Source organism: Phaeoacremonium minimum, assembly GCF_000392275.1.
Source record: "Phaeoacremonium minimum UCRPA7 unplaced genomic scaffold PA7_03_scaffold_311, whole genome shotgun sequence".
NCBI lineage: Eukaryota > Fungi > Ascomycota > Sordariomycetes > Togniniales > Togniniaceae > Phaeoacremonium > Phaeoacremonium minimum.
In genome coordinates, this window is record NW_006921216.1 from 4,422 (window position 1) to 23,790 (window position 19,369).

Consider the following 19,369-nt stretch of genomic DNA (forward strand, 5'->3'; position numbering starts at 1 on the left):
CTCAAACCCGCCACTTTCGTCTGAGCTTGATAGCATTGCTCCTCGTGAGTCTCGCTCTTATATATTAATTTATATTTGTGTTGTCTCTGTCCTGACTCACTTGCATAGCATGCCATTGGGCTCAAGGGCGGATTGAGTTGGAATACCTGGGGTCTAGGGGAAGCGGCGCACAACAGGTCAGACCTCGGCAGACCTGGACTTTCACATTCCACCCAACGGCTGCTTTCCTCGTCGCCAAAATAACCTCTGATCACCAATTGAGGTGACCAGAGCCTGATTCTGCCGTGGCAAGGAGCATCGCCTTGTTTCCGTTGTGTAATGCCTGTCCAACGGTCGCACTATGCTCCTCGTCGCGCACAATTAATTCCTCGTGTTTCCCGCCAATCTCCCATCTGCCCAGTCGTCTGAGACACTTACACTGGATCACCACCTTCGGACTGCCCATCAACACACACACACACACACACACACGTCTCGGCGCATCCCTCATATCCTTGGATCCCTCGCCACGAAGTTCCCTGGACGAACATAGTCAGTCGTGGACTTTCACGCCTTCTCAGCTGCATAAAAACTTTCCGAGCTCGTCCACCTTTGCACCAACACCGCTCACCGCTGCATCACCTCACCCCAGCCACGTCTCTCAAGTCTCCACTCGCCGTATATGCCGATCCTCCACCGCGACGAATTCCATTGTTGACAACAACGACACCAATGGCGGCAACAGACACTTCTCGACACCTCCAAAGCACCATGGCGCACAGGTTCGACAAGCTCGAGAGGTTCTTCTCCAAGAAGAAGTCGACGACAAGCCAGACTACTGCATCTCCCCGCAGTTCCACCGGCAGCAACATGTCGACCAGCAGCTTCACTAGCTCAGTGCATTCCGATCCTCTGCAGCCTCTCTTTCCGCCACCCTCCTTCATACGGCCCAAAGCCTCTCGCATGCTCGCCAGAGACGAGGCTTCTCATGTCCCGAAGTTCAACGCTCAATTAAGAAGCCCCCCTCCCACCCAGAGGTCGTCTAGGCGACTATCCTCCGATGATGCTCAGGAGACCAAGCCACTCGACTATCAGAGCGCCAATTCAAGTAGCAGCTCACTTCGGATACCCAATCGCTCCTCATCTCTCCTTGCGAGGAGAAAGGATCCTTCTCTCAATGGAATGACACCCTTGCAGACGACCAACTTGAAGAAGAGAAGGAGCGCAGACGCATCATCGCGCCTCATTATCTCTCTTCCTCAGAAAAACTCTCTTCCAGATTCCAAGCCTGCTGTGAGATGCCTACAAGAAGCGTTACCAATCTATTCAAGCTTCCGCGTCGACACGCCCCCACCCTCCGATCAAGACGACAACTACTCGCCCACAACTCCGTCACCTAACCTTCACAAGTGCTTGCCTCCGGCGCCTCTTTTGAGTCAACCCACTCCTGGTCCATCTCCTGAGATGACGCCTATTCGCGACTCGATGTTGAGCCACCCCAAACTCAGCACTGAGTTCAGTCTGAGAAACCACCTCCGCACCCAATCTGAGGAGGCAGCAGGCCCGACACCACCTCGCGAGATACCTCTCCGGAAAGTGGTCAGCGACTCCAACTTACCCAGCACGCCAATGGTGTCAGATTTCAAGCGAGACCTCGTGCTTGAAGAGCCAAAGTACCGCGAGTTCCTATCCCTCAGCGACGACGAAATCGTTGGCGAAAGGAAGTCACTTATCCCAGCACCCCTGACCCCCGCGCGGCCACCACCTCGGCACCTTCCTCCATCTCCACCCGTCCCGCCTCCTAGCGCCCGCATCCCGGTCCCCGCTCCCCTGTCTCCGAGTCGAGCTGGCATCATGCCTTCATCTCCCCTCACCGGTGTCCCAGCCGCTCTCGCTGCGCTGGAAGCTGCTCGGATCGCCAAGAAGTACGATTTCGACCTTCTTTATATCGTCAACTTGTGGCCAAACCGCGTCGCGCATGTGCATAACCGTTGCATCAGCGCTGCCTCATCTTCACCTTCATCACCACCTACTTCGCCGACCTCCAGTATCTCACCTGCGCCTTGGCTATCAGATTCAAGCTCACTTGCGACACCTCGCGGCTCCGTTCATGCTCCTTCCGATCACGGTATCTGCCTTGACGGCACAATAGCTTGTACTGGCAAGAACTCGGGCATGACTAGCCGCCTCCTCACTGGCTACGGACTAGCTCAGCTCCAGCACCCATTCCGCCTGTCAGCTACGATTCACAAGAAGTTTCTTCGCGCTGACGGATGGGTTGAGTTTCGCCAAGACGATGCTAAGCCCGAGGAGTTCGCTCGCGGATACGCCTGCTCGTTCTACACTGGACACAGCTCCGATGCCCGTTGCCCAGGCTCTGCGACGGAGCAGCACAGCATGCAGCACACGCATGCCAACAGTACCCAGAGCGCTGGAAAGACCGGTCAGAAGAAGCGCCGCAACAACAACCGCGGCATTGTCTTTGCGGCCTACAGAAAGGCTCGTAACGATGGCGGCAGCATTTGCAGTGGCGCCGCAGAGCTCACTGCGCTCCATCGAGACGCAGAGACTCTTGTCGAGCTCTTGCTCGACTTCCATCACGTACAGCGCCCACAGCGCGATTTTGAGATGGTCCGCCGCGCCTCAGAAGGCTCGGTGCCAGCTCAAGCAGGCCTGTAAAGGATGGCCACGGAACCTCGGCCCCTGGAGAGTCACCACTTACACAACATCGTCTGGCGTTTATTGTGCCATTGATCATCATCGCTTCTGATCGAACCCCAAATTCGATCAACTGTGGGTCGCCTTGCGAACCCCTCCACTATCATAGAGCTCTTAGCTCATCTTCAGCACTTTCGGAGTTGAACCTGAAAACTGCGTTAATGGACATTTTCATGACCTTTCCTGCGATACTCTGCGGCACGGCCCGCACCCCGGTGGCTCCCTCTTTACAAAACTGCTTTTTTTTTCTAATATACCCCCATTATGTACGATTGTACGGTACCCTGCACACCTGGGCGTGCTTCTATGACGACAAGGGCGAACTTCTTTCTCTCTTTCGCATCATGGACGGGTGGATGAGTGGATGAATGAATGCGGAAACGGAAAGGCACGAAAGTCACGATCACTTTAAACGTGCCAGCTGATGGATGAAAGGATGGACATGATTTGCGTTTTTGAGGAATTGCATAGAGGAAGCACTTTTGGATGCCTCCTCGTGGATAATTGAATTGAATGAGAATTTCGGAATGGCCTATTGCTACTAAGATGTGTGTAATGTGCAATACTTGAAAAGACGAAAAACGTGACGTTAGAATGGAACCTTCACGCAGAGCATATGGGCCACCAATCAGATTACTCTCTCGTCGCCAATCAGCATGGGATTCACAGTGCACATCCCAGCGTACTTTTCATGATGTGAGAGTATTGTCAAGCGCGTTTACAGATCCGACCATCACCTGCGTGATGGCGAGACAATTACACCTCGGCACGATAACTCAGGAGCATACGACCATCAGCGTGACGATGCCTCTTCTCGTATAACTTTCACATGAGACGGAGATGGGTCAAGATAGGGTACTGTCCTTAATTTTGTTTGCTTCACTCGAGCCCATCTATCAGAGGCTATCGAGTACTAACGGCGACAAGCCCTCGGAGCAAACCAACTCAAGTCTCGAGCTTAGAGTCTAGGTACCTGCCTGCCTGCCTGCCTACCGTGCATCCATGCATTCGTGAGATCAAAATGTAGTCCGCCTACCAACCAACGCCTCGGTACCCGATGGCTTCGTCGTCATGTCAAATCCATCGTCAGTTATTTCGGGGGCATGCAACGTGTGTGCCCCGTATCGCTGCATCGGTCGGAGTATCGTCGAGTGCCTGTCCAGGGGTAAGGGACAGGTTTTTAGGCAAGATATCGGTAGGCCGATTGAGAAGAATCCTCCATGCGCTCGAGGTAATCGCGCGCGATAAGATCCTCGATCCGCTTCTTGACCAGGGGCACGTCGGGCTTGAAGCGTGAAGCTAGCTGGTTGACGACCTCCGTGATGAGGAGATTGTGCGTCAGCTCCTTGCGTTGCCTGTTGCGGGAGAGTCAGATTAGTACGGCAACTTTCAGAAGCCATAGGTTGAAGGGGTGAGGGGGCATACTTCATGATCCTGACGACTGCCGCGTCCACAATGTGGGCTCTGGTCTGGTCGTTCTTCTTCTCGGTTTCCTTGCGCTCGTCGTCTCCTTCCACCTTGGAGACGGCGCTGACTGTTGGCGCCTTGATCTTGATCGTCTTGCTGACAAAGGACGTGTTGAACATGAACTTGTCGCCCGGTCTGACGGCCTTTGTGGATGGTTCCTTGGTGAGAACTCGGGCCTTGGGTGCCACTGAGAGGGAGGCCAATGCTCGGCTGAGTTCGTTAGGCGAGATGTTGGTCTCTGCCTGGATCTCTTCGAAGCTCAACGACTCTCCCTCGGCAAGGTCGTTGAAGAGCATCAGCACAATCATTCCGTGCGTCGATACGTTGAGATCGTACCGCCGCTCCTTGCTGAGAGGGCCGGTCTCTTTGCCGGGAATCTTGGGGAATACACACTTGATATCCGCAGTGCCGGCGGATCCAACCCAAGTGAGGACTCTACCACTCCGATCTTTGAGGTAGTATTTGAAGAAGCTCTGCTGAAGGCTCTTAATCTCAGCAGGGTAGTTGCACTCTACCCTCGAGCCATCTTCCAGTTGTGATGAGCGGCCCATAACTTCAGGGGGCCAGTTGTTGCTCGTAAGAACGCTGATGCTGAGTTCAATATTTTTCCGGTCGACATCACCTAGACCACGAATATGACTGCGGTAGTCTTCTGCCAGGTCTCTCGAAATATCCATGTCCTTGAACATGCCCTCGAACTTGGTGGTGAAGTGGTTTCCGACTTCTTGCTTCATGCGAGAAATCATCTGCTTCTCGACATCTTGGCTCTCCGACTTGCCATGGAGCAGCCGGCGAGCGAGATGTTTCTGGTAGTATCTCTCGAACATGTCCTTATCCTGGAGGAACCGTATAAGTGTGACGGCTTTCTCTAGAACGGCGTCGACTTCTATCTCTGTCTTGCCCCGGATGCCACGCTTCAAATTGTCATCTATGAAAAGAGAAACGTATTCTGAGCTTCGCTGGAACATGTTGATAAAGTCTGAGAAACTCTTTGTCAGGGCAGTTTGGATGACAAGATCCTCATCGAAGCACTGCGTCCAGATACGGTCGAACTTGTCCTTCAGCTGAAGAACATCATCTACCCATCTAATAGCAGCAGCAGTTGTCTGAGCAGCTCCAGTCAACGGCTGCGGCTTCGCTTTCTCCGCACCTTCTCCCCCGTCATCTCCCTCCGCCGCAGTTTGTTGCACTGAAAAATCCGTGTTTTTAAGGACTTTCTCGATCTCTAGACCAAGCTCAACAACACGCCGTTGTAGAAGATTCTTCAGAACTTCCTTCTTGGCGTCCACTCGGGAGACTAGTTGGTAGAGAATGGTCAGATCCTCGAGCCGGTCGTTGTCGATCATTGACTTGAGTCCACTGCCTTCAAGGGCAAGAAACTCTTCAAGATGACTCGAGATGAGCTCCTCGTCCACCACCTTGGCAATATTCGCCGCGCTGAGCTTCGAAATAGTCGTCTCACAACGCTCCTGTTCCTCGAATAATCGACGCTGCGTGTGGCGAAGCCAGGTGCCAGCGTCTGAGTCGCGAACCAGCCTGGTCGCTTCCTGCCGGTAGAACCGCCTGCTCGCGTCGAGAAACTCTGGCTCGAAAGTCGTGAGGTATAGCTTGTCGTCATCGTTTTCATCGTCTGTTTCATAGAGATCCTCAAACATGGAAATGCACTTCCTCAGCAGATTTCTGTCTATAACATCGCCTTCCCGCTCCATATTGATCAGATCGAGGGCGACGGCGTTGAACACGCCCGTCAGAAGCCCCTCGTACCCTATGTCATTAAGCCTCGACCGTAAGATATTATCTCGGAAGAGGCCAATTGTAGTAGTGAAGATGGAGGGTCGTTTGGTGTCGGTCGTGTAGCCACGGTCCAAATACATCAGAATGTCCGCAATCATGTTCATGGAGAAATTATGGCTTTCCCAAGAGTCTTTCAGCCCCCGCAGGAACTTCTCGCCCATTTGTCTTCGCTCATTCGCAGTCGTGCCCGGGAGGCCATCCACAGTCATGGTGATGAGATTTCGCGAGAGCAACCCCTGTATCGCGGGAATGACCTTGTCGTGAAACCATTGTTCCTCGAAGAGCTTGACCTTATCATAGAGCTCATCTCCTCTCTTCTTTAGTACAATCTTGTATGAGGCTCGGTACAGCTGTTCGAAGGAGAGTTTGCCGGCGTTTCGGTTGTGAATGTCGACTAGGGCTTCTTTGAGGGTGTTCCAGCAGGTCTCGAATTCGTTGGTCTCACCTCGCGCGGCAATGGGCTGTAGTATATCAGCATCATATCCCAGGTTGAAAACGTCAACTTGAACCAGTAGCAAAGCAAGGTTTGTATCAAATGGCCATGAACGATGCTTACCCGGCGTGGCGGTCGGATCTTCCCACCAGGTCGGTGCATCATCGTGATGGCAACCTGATATGTTCTTTAGCTTGTCTCCTCGTCTCTCCTCGTACTTGGCGTTTAAGTCGTCGTTCGTCCTGTCAGACCGTGCTGATAGGCCAGTTATGCCCTTTTTGGTAGTGGGGTGAATGCGGCGATAGCGGTCACAGACAGCGGTATCGTCGATATAGAGGAGAGGAGATCCGCCGAAGAAAGTCGTCTTCTTGCCCGTCTTGGCGAGGCTGAATGACTGTAGGCATCGCACTGAACTGAAAAGAAAAGAAGAAGAAGCAGAAAGAAGCCCCCAGACGCGACCGGAGCCTGTTGTTGTTCTTGGTTGGGTTGTTGGTGTGCTGAAAGGCAGTGGCCTCCAAAATAGCTACCTCCAGGTGCCCTACCAAATAGGTATACATCGTGCATCCCACTGTGCCCGCCTCGTCTGCCATTCACGACCCAGCTGTGGTTGGTTGAGAGAGCTCGCTGGTGTGGGCCTCTAGCCCCACCCTTGCAGGCATTGGGAGAGGCAAAGAAGACTCGACACCACTACTATGCAGTAAATTCCTGGTGGATGAACTAGACGCCCGTTTTACTAACAAAAATGTATCAATACTAATGATATATCTCTTTATTGCCAGTTAGTCCTCGATCCTGTTAGGACTGATGTATCTTTTGCTGGAAGGTGGTACCGTTACTGTTGTCAGACACCTACACCACCTGTACCTATATCCCCGGATCGGCCAAATCTTCGGCCGGATAAGCGATAAGCATCCCGCCTCATCATCTTTTTTCTGCCGGATGGGTGCACGTAGGTAGCTGACCAACGACGCGGGAAGCAATTGTTCTGGATCTCACTTGCTTCAGGAAACAGATACTGGTCGCATGGAACCGATCATTTCCGCGAACAAGATGACTTCCAAAGGGGTATCAGCGTTGTTCTCTGCGCTCTCTAGGCCAGCGCGCAATGTTTCGAGAACGAGTTTCAGAGCCGGCTGTGTAAATCGGCCTGCAGTGTGGCATCCGTCGATATCGTTACCTTCAACGAGCCGCTTCGCGCATAGTATCCCACGACCACCCTCTTCAACCCCATCCACAATACAATCTGAGTCACAATCAAAAGCACCGCAGCGAGCATCGCGGCCCCAGCAGCCAACTTACGAGCTCTCTTTTACCTGTGTTCCATGCGGCACACGCTCCGCACACAACATCTCCAAGCAGGGCTACCACCACGGCAGCGTCCTCATCACCTGCCCGTCGTGTCGCAACAGGCACATTATAAGCGACCATTTGAACATCTTTGGCAATCGAAAGATCACTGTCGAGGATCTCATGCGAGAAAAGGGCCAGCTCGTGAAGAGGGGAACCCTCGGCGAAGATGGCGATGTCGAGTTCTGGGAGGACGGGACGACTACAAATCGTGAAGAGAGATTGACTACGGAGCCTGCTCCCCGAGTAAACAAGGCTAAAGATGACGGTTCTGCGCCTGGGACATCATTCGGAAGGGGGAGTAAGGCGACCTGATAGGGAGAGTCGAGACATAGGATAGACGATGGACTATTGCGTACGGCGTTAGGCTTCTGTTATTATACCCTGCTGGACAGAGCCATCCAGCTTGTACTACTTTTAGAATCGCAAAAATCGTGGGATTACCACACCACTCATTAATACGGCGATCGAGCATAGAACTCGAGTCTAATGTACCAAGCATTTACGATGTATGATAGAAAGCATTGTACAATTCATCATGTATAATTATTCGTTACGCTATGCACGCGAATCCTTGAGGTATCAGTAGCCTCTTCTGTGATTTCGGTGTTCTTGGCCCTTGGCCTTCTTCCTCTCTTTCTTCTTATCCATCTTCTTCCTCTTCTCCCTGCCGAACTTCTCAGGCTGGGTGATTGCTTCGATCTTGCGCTTACTTGAGCGTTGCTGTCTCCTATCTTTGATCTCTTCGCCTACTGCGAGGAGGTCCTTTGTGTAGTCTGAGGCTCCCAGCTTCTGCTGCAGTAGCTCCATAATAGACTGTGCTTTAGTCTTAAGAGACTCGTATCGAGACTTGAAGGTCTCATCAAGGACGTAAGGGGGGCGAATGGAAGGATCTGTGAGGTGGCGTAATGGCCTGAGGATCGTCCGGACAGAGGCCTTGATGTCCTCCTTGGTTGCTTTGATGCAGAATGCCTCGAGCGCTTCGATCGCAGCTAGCTTGCCAACCAAAGCCGACGCTCGTGGTGGCGTCTCTCTTCTCACAATGGCCGATAGTTTAGAGAACACGTATCCCATGGTAACATCGACTTCCTCGTCCTTGAAGAAATCATCATCTTCGTCACGCTCTTCTAAGTCGGAAGCGTCGACATCTGAATCGAGAAAAGCGCCAAGGAAAAGAAGAATTCGAGCAGCCTCAGCCGCTAACCCCTCTTCAACTTCAAGGCCTGACAAAACATCAAGCATGTGACGGACGAGTTGTGTGGTCTGGTCCTGGTCTAAGGTAAGGCCATAGGAGCCCTTCAAAGTCTGGGCTTCTGAGCCGCTCGCCGCGTTGCTGGCAAAATCGGCGAGATACAAGCCTAAAAGCTTTATAGAACTGAGCACGACCTCTTCCCTAGGATGCGCCAACGAAGAGATGACGACAGTCCATAACTCTTGCGAGTCCTGAGACAATATTTTTGCTGGGAAGTTGCCTAGGAGAGTTTGTACAACTCTGAGGCCAGTATTCGAGAGTTCCCAGTCAGACTGCGTTTCACCCAGCACTCCAGTGATTTTCTTGATGACGAGCTCTATATCCCTTTTATCTTTGACGCTTTCCTCTTTTGCAGCGAAGTAGAATGAAAAGGCCTCCAAAGCGAGTTTGAGCACCGCGGCATTCTCATCTTGGCTGATCCAAGATCTCAGGAGTGTGAGGAACTTCTGCAAACGCTCCTTATCAGCCTTCCTGAATATCTCCTTGATCAGCTCGCCTGCGGCAAGGCGACAACGCTCGCTTTCATCGTTCGCCAGGACAAAGACCAACGGAATGAAGCAGGTGGCGACCACTTCCTGGACAAAATCGTCCGCAGTCTTCATGAGCAGAAGATGTATGATCTCCATAACCGACAGACGACCCCCTTCTCGCTGATACTTGAGGTTGGCAACCACGAACTCCTTGGTCTTTGTCCACCGTTTTTTCTGCTGTGGATATTCTCGGAGATACTGAAAGTACGCTCCTCGCGCTAGATCACGGGTATCTTTATCATCATTCGTAATCATAATCGTGCCAACGTAGTCAAGAGTGTCGTATACAGTTGCGGTCTCGACCTTACGGTCAAGGACTGATCTCAGAAAGTTAAAGGTGACATGTCTGTAAAGCGGTTGTGTGAGGTCATCCTTCAGCTTCCCCAGCAGCATGTCGACTGCGGCATCCTTGATAGGTATCTCTCGGCGGTCTCTGATAACTTGGGAGCAGAGCTTTAAGGCTGTTTGCGCAATATCGCTCGTAGTTGTGATGGATATTGAAATCGACTTGAGCGCTTCTTTGAAGGCGACTTTGTAGAGATCGGCTGACTCAGTCGTTTTGAATGGGACCTTGATCAAGACGACGAGAAGCTTGAAGGCGGCGACCTTGACCTCTTCTTCACCAGCAACGACCGCATCACCGAGTATGGGCAGGAAGCCACTGACATTAGCTGCGTTCCTTAGACTGTCATGCTTCCGGAGCACAGAGCGAAGGACATCGATTGAGAATCGGATGAGCTTGTGTGTATACTTTTCGCCTTTGGTAGTATTGCGAACCCATTTTTGAACCAAATATCGTTTGACTCTTGGGTCAATTTGGGCTTCTGCTCGAGGCTTTTGGGCCTTGTAAACGTCCTGAATAACCTCATAACAGAACACCAGAGTGTCTCGGCTCTCAGCAGATCTGTTCTGTAGGATACCAGACGAGATCCTATTCAGTAGCTCATCGATCTTGCGAACAGTCCGCACGTCTAGCTTCTCGGACAAGAGAGACTGTAGGGGCCTGATTAGGCTGGCGAGCTGGTTGACAGATGCATTCTTGGCGATCAGCTCCATCGAGTCCTGACTTTTGCTGCTCTTGACTTCTTTCATCTTAGACACGTATTCTTCGGCATCCTTCTCTTGGCCCGTAGCACCAAAGATGTCGTCCATAATTATGGCCATGATTGAATCAAGACAATAGTCGAGCTCACCTGGAGCAAATTCCGGTATCACGGCGAGGAGAAGTGTATGAAGAGAATATGAAAGCACGTGAAGTTGGTAGCCCTTGGTCAGAGCTCCTCGAAGCTCCTTCAGAATGAAACCAAAAGAGCCAGGTCCAAGTATGCACGCAATTTTGGCCAAAGTGCTTCTGGACATTTCTCGAGACTCCCAGGCCTTCGACCGCAGAATATGGCATATATCAGTCAGAACTCCGGGTAATTTTGTATTGAGCATGTTCTCGGGTAGAATCGTCAGAAGTTTGACTATAATCACAGCGACGGGAACTCTGGCGCTGACAGTTTCTTCGTCTTTGTCGTGTAGGTGTTTCAACATCAACGGCAGAAAGTTGTTGGAAACTTCCTCTCCAATCTTTGTCTCGTTAGGGAGAGTAGTCGCCAAGCGGTACTTGACTTGGCCAGACTCTGACTGATCGAGATCCATTTTTGTTTCGGTGCCATGCTCTTTGGCAAAAACAAGCGAATCAGCGACTTTGTCCAGGAGTCGTATCACTTGCTTCTGCAACTCTGGTTTTGATTCGAGGAAGCCGATGTATCGTCGCAGGATAGCCCTGTATTGAGACCAATCGAGAGACACAGACAGGCTAGCAATAGTGCTAGTTGCCTGAGCTCCTAGTCCTTGATCATCGCTACCCTCCTCACGTCCGAAGATGAAGTGCTCTAACAGTGGAATGAATATCTGACTGACATTCTTGCTGCTGAACGGCGAGCGTTCATTCACTGATACAAGAAGTTGAAGTGCCTGAACTTGTCTAGAGACAGCCGGTGTGAGGATGTTGAAGAAGAATGCCTTGTCTGACTCCTCGTCTTTCGCCGGCGCTAGTGAAGTGAGATCACTCAATGGTTCCCAAACTCCCAGTTGAGTGACCAGGTGACCGAGGAGTCTCAATACCTCGCGTCGAACAGCCTCTGATGGCTCACGAACGCCGGCATAGATTGCTGGCAGGATCACATCAGAAAGTTGTGTGACATATGGGGATTTTGATGGCAGATCCCAGGCAGAAACCGCAGCATTCACAAATGTGCACAAAACATCGGCTGCGTTGGTCGACAGAATACCAAATTCTTCATCTTGACGAAGGAAGAACACCATATTGTTCAACAATGGTAGCCATTGCTCAACAGTGAGCTGGACCTCGCGCTCGCGAGTGATGCTTCTGAAAGCAGCAAGACGCTTGTCGTAGTCCGGCTCATCTAACCTGCCTTCCACATATGAGTTCAAGTCTGCACAAAGTTTCGCAACCTCCTGCAGCGACGTCTCCTGAGCCGCAAACACGATTAATACTCGTGAGAGTGACTCTCTGTTCTGCTTATCCTTGAAGAAACTGAACAAGGACGCTAATGTATGGTAGACGGTCTGCTTCAGCTCAATATTGCGCTGTAAATCATCTAGAACGATGAAGTGCTCGAGAATAAGGAGGATTGAGCCTTTCACCTTTGGATTGACTCTTCGGAGAGGTTGTTGCAGCAGATATGTGGAAATATCAAGCAGATTCTCCACATTCTTAGATTCCTTCACCAATGGCGAGAGCTCCACCACAGTATCTACGCAGGCCTCCAGGAGGTTGCGACCAATATCATGTTGTTCGCGGAGTACATGGCTTATCGCGCCAAGAATTCCATCGATGTTTGGATCCAACAATTCTGCTTGAATAAGTTCGTTGAATTCTGACTCGGCAGCTGGGGCTTGTGCAAGCTTCACTAGGTTTCTGATGATTCCCAGAGCAAAGATCTTAGGCTCGTCTTTGCCCTTCTCGATGGAAAGTGACTTGGTGATCTCAGGGATGATTCGCTGATCAAGCGAGAGAAAGAGTGCATTCCGCGGTAGCAGTGACCACGTCTCCAGGATTCTCCAGGTCCACGACACACCTTGTGTTGTCTCTAACGCGAGTTTCTCAATTCGAGGACTGATTGCTTCCGAGACCATGTGTTCCCGGTAGGGTGTCCAGTCGAACGAAGTATTGTTTCTGAACAATGCACACAGACATTTCAACGATGTTGTTCTTGCTACTTTCAAGAGAGAGTTTTCGCTACGCTCGCCATCCTCTTCATCGTTATCCTCATTGGTCGCTTGCAACTTGCGGCATGTTGAAATGAGGCAGTATAGAACCGCATTGACCAAGGGTTCCATGTAAACCGAGACGTCTGTGCCCAGCTCATTGATAATAGACTCGGTCATGTTCAGCACACCAACCTGTTTGCGGGCCGATACAACCTCGTTCTTGAATGCGGTTTCTTGAAGGCCGGAATCGTCGACGATGCGGATTTGCCAAAGATCTCCCAGAGCGATCTCGATAAACCCGCCAAGATCTTCCACGGACAGGTTACGGATGACAGCGAGTCGTGTTGCATGCAACCCATTTCGTCCACTTGCTGCTCCTTTCTTTGAAATTGCCCGCCCGTAAAGAAGTCTGAGCAAAACAGGCATCAACTCAGCACGATGCTCCGGCTGAATCTTCTGATCTCCTTGGAACAGAACAGTGAGTTCGTTTTTGAATCTTGCTTCGTCTAAGAGATACTCTAGATGCTCTTGGTATGGTTTGATGCCGTCGAGCTTCCAGGTCAGGATTGCTTTAAGAGCAAGCTTCTGAACTTCGATGTCGCGATTTGCCATGAAGGTCAGCAGAGCATTATACACTCTCGAGCTCTGATACAAAACCTTGGGATTGATAAACTGAGCGAAAACACCAATAAGAGCCTTCTTGTCTGTCAAAAACCAAGCTTCTTGTTGGATCGTCTCCTCTCCGTCTTCTTCATCCGCGAATGCGTCTCCGCTATCACTCACAGCGAAGAGATAGGGCACCAGCTTGCGAGATCGTTTCTCCGCAACTGCCGGGATGGCTGTGAGAATTTTGAGAGCCTTGTGTCTCGCGTTCTCGGGCCGGGCCAGCACGATTTCCTGCCTGTCCTCGAATGTCTGGAGCATAACATCGGTAGGATCGTCAATAAGTCGAGTAGTTTCTTTGGCCACGTCTCGCAATCGGTCGAAATTTTGGCATTCAAAATCAGTTAGTCCGTATCTCTTGGTACCAACTACCTCATTCGAACGACCCTCCCATTTGGGCGAAGGAACATCAAGCCACTCAAACGCAAGGCTTGAGATGACGTCGTCTGCAGTCTTGGTAGTAGCAATAGCCTTCATCGCTTCGATCGCTTCATCCCACACAGGAGAGAGCCGTATGGTCATCATGCCAAAGAGAAATGCTGGCACGGCTTGTCGTAGCCATGACTTTTCATCTGTATGACTGTATGACTGCCCTAGCTTGCGAAGATGTACAGCAATCACTCGAGGACTCGTGTGATCAAGGGGAATCTGCTCAGTTGCAATCATGGTGGACAAGCATGAGTGCTGATCAGGCGTAATTTGAAGGATATCAAGAATCTTTAAAGATGCCAGTCTGAGATCATGAGAAGGCGCGCTGAGATTGGAGATGAGACATGCAACTAAGGGGTCTTCCTCCGTGGTTGGACTCTCGCTCCCGCTGCTACTGTCTTGCTTAGGTTGGTCTGTTGAGGCCAACTCAAGCATATAATCGAGGAATGCGTCGAGGAACCCAGGTATTTTCGAGAATCGAGCTGCAGCAGCCTTGAGAAGAGGGCTTATGCTGGCGTCCACGGAGCCAGACGCTTTGCTCATCCGCAAGTACGCACGAAATCCCTGGCTCACAATGAAGTGCGATTCGTCTGTTGCAAGAGATGAGGATGGTCGTAGTGCGAGCTTCAGCTTCCTGAGAAGCAGCTCCGCAATTCTCGCATTCGTCGAGGGATGTACTGTCGTGGATTCCAGAACTTGCAAAAGTGAAGAGTACTTCGGCAAGCACTTATCTCGCCACGTTTTTGCGTCTTTGTCGTAAGATCCTCGCTCGGGGAAGGGAGTTATTTCCAGTCGCTCAAACTTACTTACAATTTGAGCTTGCCATGATTGAGGCAGGGCACAGCTATCCTTCTCCTCGCCAGCAGGTAACGCGCCGTTCGCTACCATCCTCGGAAGAAGGCTGCAGAGCATTTCTTCATTGCTACCGTCAGACCAGTGCGCAATTATAAACCTTTGAAAAGATTTCTGCAGAAGACCCTGGAATCGCGCTGGGTTCAGTTCGGCGAAGTAGGCGCAGAATGGTATATACATTCTCATGAAAGGCTCCCGTGTGAGGATCTTCGTCAAGTCGGATATTGAAGCCAATAGAGAATCCATAGGCGCCAGGCTCAATGCTATGGCCGTGTTAACCATTATGTGCTGCCAAGCCACAATTTCGTTATCGACAACTGTCTTCTCAGTGGTGTTTGAGAGACTCTCAAGGCTCTTGGTCAGTCCTCGGATCAAGCCGGACCAATCACTAACTCTTGAGCCATTGCGAACTCCTACCATGATGGCAAAAATTCTGATGAATATCAGACCTTTTGGCTCGTTAGCTTGGAAATCTGAGCTAGTCATTCCCATTGGCGCCTCCGCGATTATGGCATCCGCAAGCGCCTCAAAAGTCTCCAGTGTCGAGTGGTGAATAACGCTGGTCAAAACACCACAGCACACGTCAGACCACACTGAGGTCACTTGAAAGTTGAATTCTTCGCCAGGTATAGCAGCCAGAAGTGCGTTAAAAATCTCGGGAGCGGTAGAGTGAAGTGTCGTCCCAGAGCTCTTCATTGCTTCGGCAAACATGGTCATGATGCCGTTATAGTACAACTCAAACTGTTTCGTCCCGAAGGCTTGTTGCAAGTCGTCTCGAATGTGCTGGATGATCAATGGCAATGCCTTCTCCCGGTGCGCCGGAGCCGCTGCCTTCTTGATCATGAAACTCAGTGCCTCTGCCGCAAATCTTGCAATGTGTGGCGGATGCCTTGTCTTGCCTAGTAATGGTGCCAATATATCGTACGTCGGTCTCAAGTCCGGGACCAAGAGTCTTGACAGGTATTTGAATAGCCATGCCAGAGCGGCGAATGTCCACTCAATAACCTCCACATCTTGCGGTCTTCCAGCGACAGACACGATAAGCTCCAGGCTCTTCTGATAATGCTTTTCGAAGCGCACTCCTAGATCATGCGCAAATGCAGTCAAAAGGTCTAATAGAGGCTCGAGGGCCTCCTTCTCTTGTAGACTTATGTACGAGGCGAGCAAGCCCATGATCTTCTCCTCGAAGTGGAGTATTTGCGGGAGCGACTCGCAGAGAGGCAGAACTGCCCTCTTAAAGTCCGTAAAGGGCTTGGAGATATTGAGATCTGCCCATTTCTCGACGCCATTGCGGAAGTATGAGGTGGTCGTGGAAATGTCTTCGGCATCGAGGTCATGACGGCGTACTTTTCGGAGGGGATCGAGGGAATGGAGCAGGGCGACCTTGGTAGTAAAGGACTCCCATCGGTGATTTTTCTGGTGTGGTGTAGTCTTTATTGCCCTTTTGGACTTAACAATCCGCCCTGAGGCCTTTGAGGGCATTTTGACTCGAGTGAAGCCGGTTGCGCTTCAGCTTAAATCTCGGTCCAGGGCCATGAGAAGATGTTTGAGTGGGAGAGAATGGCAGTACTCTGTGAAGGCGGCCTGCCCGAAATTTTTTGGCGGTGGAGGGCGGAAGACGCTAAGATAAGCTGATAGCACGATGATGGTGCCCACCTCAGGTGCCCTGGTATAAGTCCAGACATCCAAGCACCGCTAGACTAGACTACCAGCCCATCCCATTTCTATTCTTTATGAAATCTCTCTTTACATATTTACTTCTGAATACATATATGCATTTGAGACCCGGCCAGGTTCTATCACAAACAGTCTTCGGTCACCGCGAACAGAGAGTGTTTCCCGTCTGGTGGGGTCATTGCTTTACCTTGCCCTGTTTCGGCTCACCGCGCTTCGGCAGAATTTCCAGTACGCTAAGATAATCTTATCGGTGCTAGAGCTAACGTCAATTGAACCCGCCAGCTTCATCCTCCTCACACTTTGCGACAACTTCGATAAAGCAACAATCCGTGACAACTTAGTCCAAGCGCTACTTCTACTACAATCGCATTCACTTGAACTTTCCGCCGTACACTCTTACTTTCATCAACTTCAAGGGCATGTTGATTATCCAGTCGCGAACCTAAGCGGTCTTGAAGTTCCCTGGAAGAGGGTTCCTGGCAAGGGGGCCATTGAGCGCGCAACCATGGCGGCAAAGATGTAAGGCTCACGCACACGAAGCTTCCAAGTATACTGACTTTGTCTAGCTTTGTCATTGGTAACGTCAACGGCCAATTGGAGTCAGCGTTTGCCAAGCTCACCGCCCTTCATTCGAAGAACAACTTCTCCCTCGCCCTCGTGGTCGGCAACTTGTTCGGCGAGCAAGACGACGGAGCAGTCACGAATCTCCTCGAGGGAAAGATTGAGGTCCCCGTATCTACATATTTCACCGTTGGAAACACTGCCCTCCCGTCGCGCATCGTGGAGAAGATCGAGAAGGACGAGGAGATATGTCCGAACCTGCACTACCTGGGCAAGCGCAGCGTAACCAAGACTTCAGATGGAATACGTATAGCAACACTAGGCGGTATACTGGACCCTGATATTGTGGGTGGTCAGTCGAAAGAGCAGTATCTACCTCTACACACACCAGACGACGCGAAGTCTCTCAAAGGCGCGAACTCGGCCGATATTCTGCTTACTACAATGTGGCCCTCCGGGGTGTGGAACGGGTCAGGAGTTGCTTTGCCCTTTGACCCAGCGTCCATCACCGGCAGCGATGCGGTCGCAGACCTGTGTGCAGCGCTGAAGCCGCGTTACCATTTCAGCCCTTCATACTCAGACTTCTTCTTCGAGCGAGAACCGTTCTTCCACCCACTCAACGAGGAGGCGGCAGATGCGGAGGTCGAGAAGCAGTATACACGATTCATTTCCATGGCGACGTATGGCAACGCCGCCAAGGCCAAGGCCATGTATGCATTCACACTACAGACGGGCTCGACGGCGCCAGCTAGCAGCACGCCGTCGCCTTTTCTTGCTCGAGAATCGCGGAAGCGACGGCCGCCTCAGGATGCCGCCTTCTCACGCTTCTCCAACGGGAACGATCACGACCGGCGACCGCGCCATCTACGCAAGAAACGCCAGGGAGCAGAACCGCTGAGCCAAGACCAATGCTTCCTGTGCTTGGCGAACGCCGCCGCGGACATCAAGACAGTGGTTCTTATTGGGGAGTCTACTTATCTTGCTACCGCCAAGGGTCCGCTCTCCACATCAGAAACATTCGCTGAACACGGCATTGACTTTCCTGCGCATATGATGATTGTGACCGTGGACCACAATCCGAGAATCAGCCGGGCAACGATGGCAGGCGAAGAGGCGGATAACACGTTCAAAGAGATGACTCGGTTCCGAGATTCACTACAAGCCATGGTCTCAACGAAATCTAAACACAAGCTCGGCGGCGTCACATGGGAGATTAACCGAGCCGCCAACATCCACGCACACTGGCAGTTCATGCCCGTATCGTCCAACCTGATTCGCAAAGGTCTAGTAGAGGCAGCCTTCCGCGTCGAAGCGGAGAATCTCAAGCTTCCAAAACTGCAGGTCAAAGATTTTGGCATCAGCGACGAGGTCCAGGGCGACTACGTGCGAATTTGGATCTGGCATGAGGAGGATGACGAAGGCGCCGACGGCGGCCGGATTGCCAGCAAGAGTCTCCTGATGCACTTTGACGAGAATGTCCGCTTCGACCTGCAGTACCCGCGCAAGGTCATGGCCAAGCTGATGGGTCTGGAAAAGCGGATCTACTGGCAAGACTGCGTGCAGGACGACGACGAGGAGCAGAGGGACGCCGAAGCGGTCCGGACGGCAATGAAGCCGTGGGATTTTACCGAAGGCTAGAATATCCTAATGAGGACGAATGGCGCCAGATTGATGCTCATGTCGGTCTTTGGGACCACATTCCCTATCATCGATGCCAGCTGTGGAGCAACTAACTAGATGGGAAAAGGAAAAGTTGACTTGGGCGGTTCTAGGAATGGTGCATCATACCCTTTGTTCTTCGGTTTCTGCTATGTAGTAAGCTTAGCATCAACGGCACCTAAGATGGAGCCGGGATGCTTGTATATTAGAGCATTCTCAGCGGTAATTTGCAAGGTGGCATACACCCTCGGAAGCTTCCTCTCGGGGAGAAGCAGCTTACATAGTCGGCATTCCATTTCGTCAGCCTAAATAATCACTCAAGGAGAGCTCCAAAGAGAGCCGTCGTTCCAAAGCAGCATCATGCCATGCTTGAATAGTGTTCACTTCCATCTTAAGTCCTGAGTTTCGGGGTGCTCGCGTTCCTCATACATACGAAACGCAATTGGCCATCAGGGTATTTGTTGCTGCTCCAAGCCGTTGAGTCTGTTCGAATTGTGTAATAATATGACTTGCACAAAGGCATGAGTTTCGCGCCTCCCGATACTTCAACAACTCGAAGCATCTGCGTTCTCTCGGCCAACGTCTCCATTTGATACTGCTAACAAGTGCTAGATAGGAGTAATGGAAGGCATTGTGGAGACACTCACAGCCTGTCTTCGAGGGACTACCAAAGAACCAGAATCTCGCTAATGAGATTGAACTCGAGAGACAGAATGCCTTCGCCAGACTACGTGATAACTCACAAGCACGCCATCCAGCGCCCTACCACGACTAGCAAACGGGCCC

General features: G+C 51.4%; 4 protein-coding genes across 4 annotated transcripts; 2 read left to right on the top strand and 2 right to left on the bottom strand.

Moving 5' to 3' along the window:
* Positions 1 to 1,608: 1,608 nt before the first annotated feature.
* UCRPA7_4028 (hypothetical protein) lies at positions 1,609 to 2,658 on the top strand (the record flags this gene model as incomplete). The annotated part of the gene is made up of 1 exon (XM_007916586.1): positions 1,609 to 2,658. The coding sequence occupies one exon, from the start codon at positions 1,609 to 1,611 to the stop codon at positions 2,656 to 2,658; it is 1,050 nt and encodes a 349-aa protein (XP_007914777.1).
* A 1,219-nt stretch (positions 2,659 to 3,877) lies between these two features.
* UCRPA7_4029 (putative cullulin 3 protein) lies at positions 3,878 to 6,556 on the bottom strand (the record flags this gene model as incomplete). The annotated part of the gene is made up of 3 exons (XM_007916584.1): positions 3,878 to 4,052; positions 4,123 to 6,419; positions 6,515 to 6,556. The coding sequence occupies 3 exons, from the start codon at positions 6,554 to 6,556 to the stop codon at positions 3,878 to 3,880; spliced, it is 2,514 nt and encodes an 837-aa protein (XP_007914775.1).
* Positions 6,557 to 8,320: 1,764 nt separating this feature from the next.
* On the bottom strand, positions 8,321 to 13,930 carry UCRPA7_4030 (putative u3 small nucleolar rna-associated protein 20 protein; the record flags this gene model as incomplete). Its single annotated transcript, XM_007916587.1, has 1 exon — positions 8,321 to 13,930. The coding sequence occupies one exon, from the start codon at positions 13,928 to 13,930 to the stop codon at positions 8,321 to 8,323; it is 5,610 nt and encodes a 1,869-aa protein (XP_007914778.1).
* Positions 13,931 to 16,868: 2,938 nt separating this feature from the next.
* On the top strand, positions 16,869 to 18,562 carry UCRPA7_4031 (putative cwfj domain-containing protein; the record flags this gene model as incomplete). Its single annotated transcript, XM_007916585.1, has 2 exons — positions 16,869 to 16,882; positions 16,930 to 18,562. The coding sequence occupies 2 exons, from the start codon at positions 16,869 to 16,871 to the stop codon at positions 18,560 to 18,562; spliced, it is 1,647 nt and encodes a 548-aa protein (XP_007914776.1).
* Between the last annotated feature and the right edge of the window lie 807 nt (positions 18,563 to 19,369).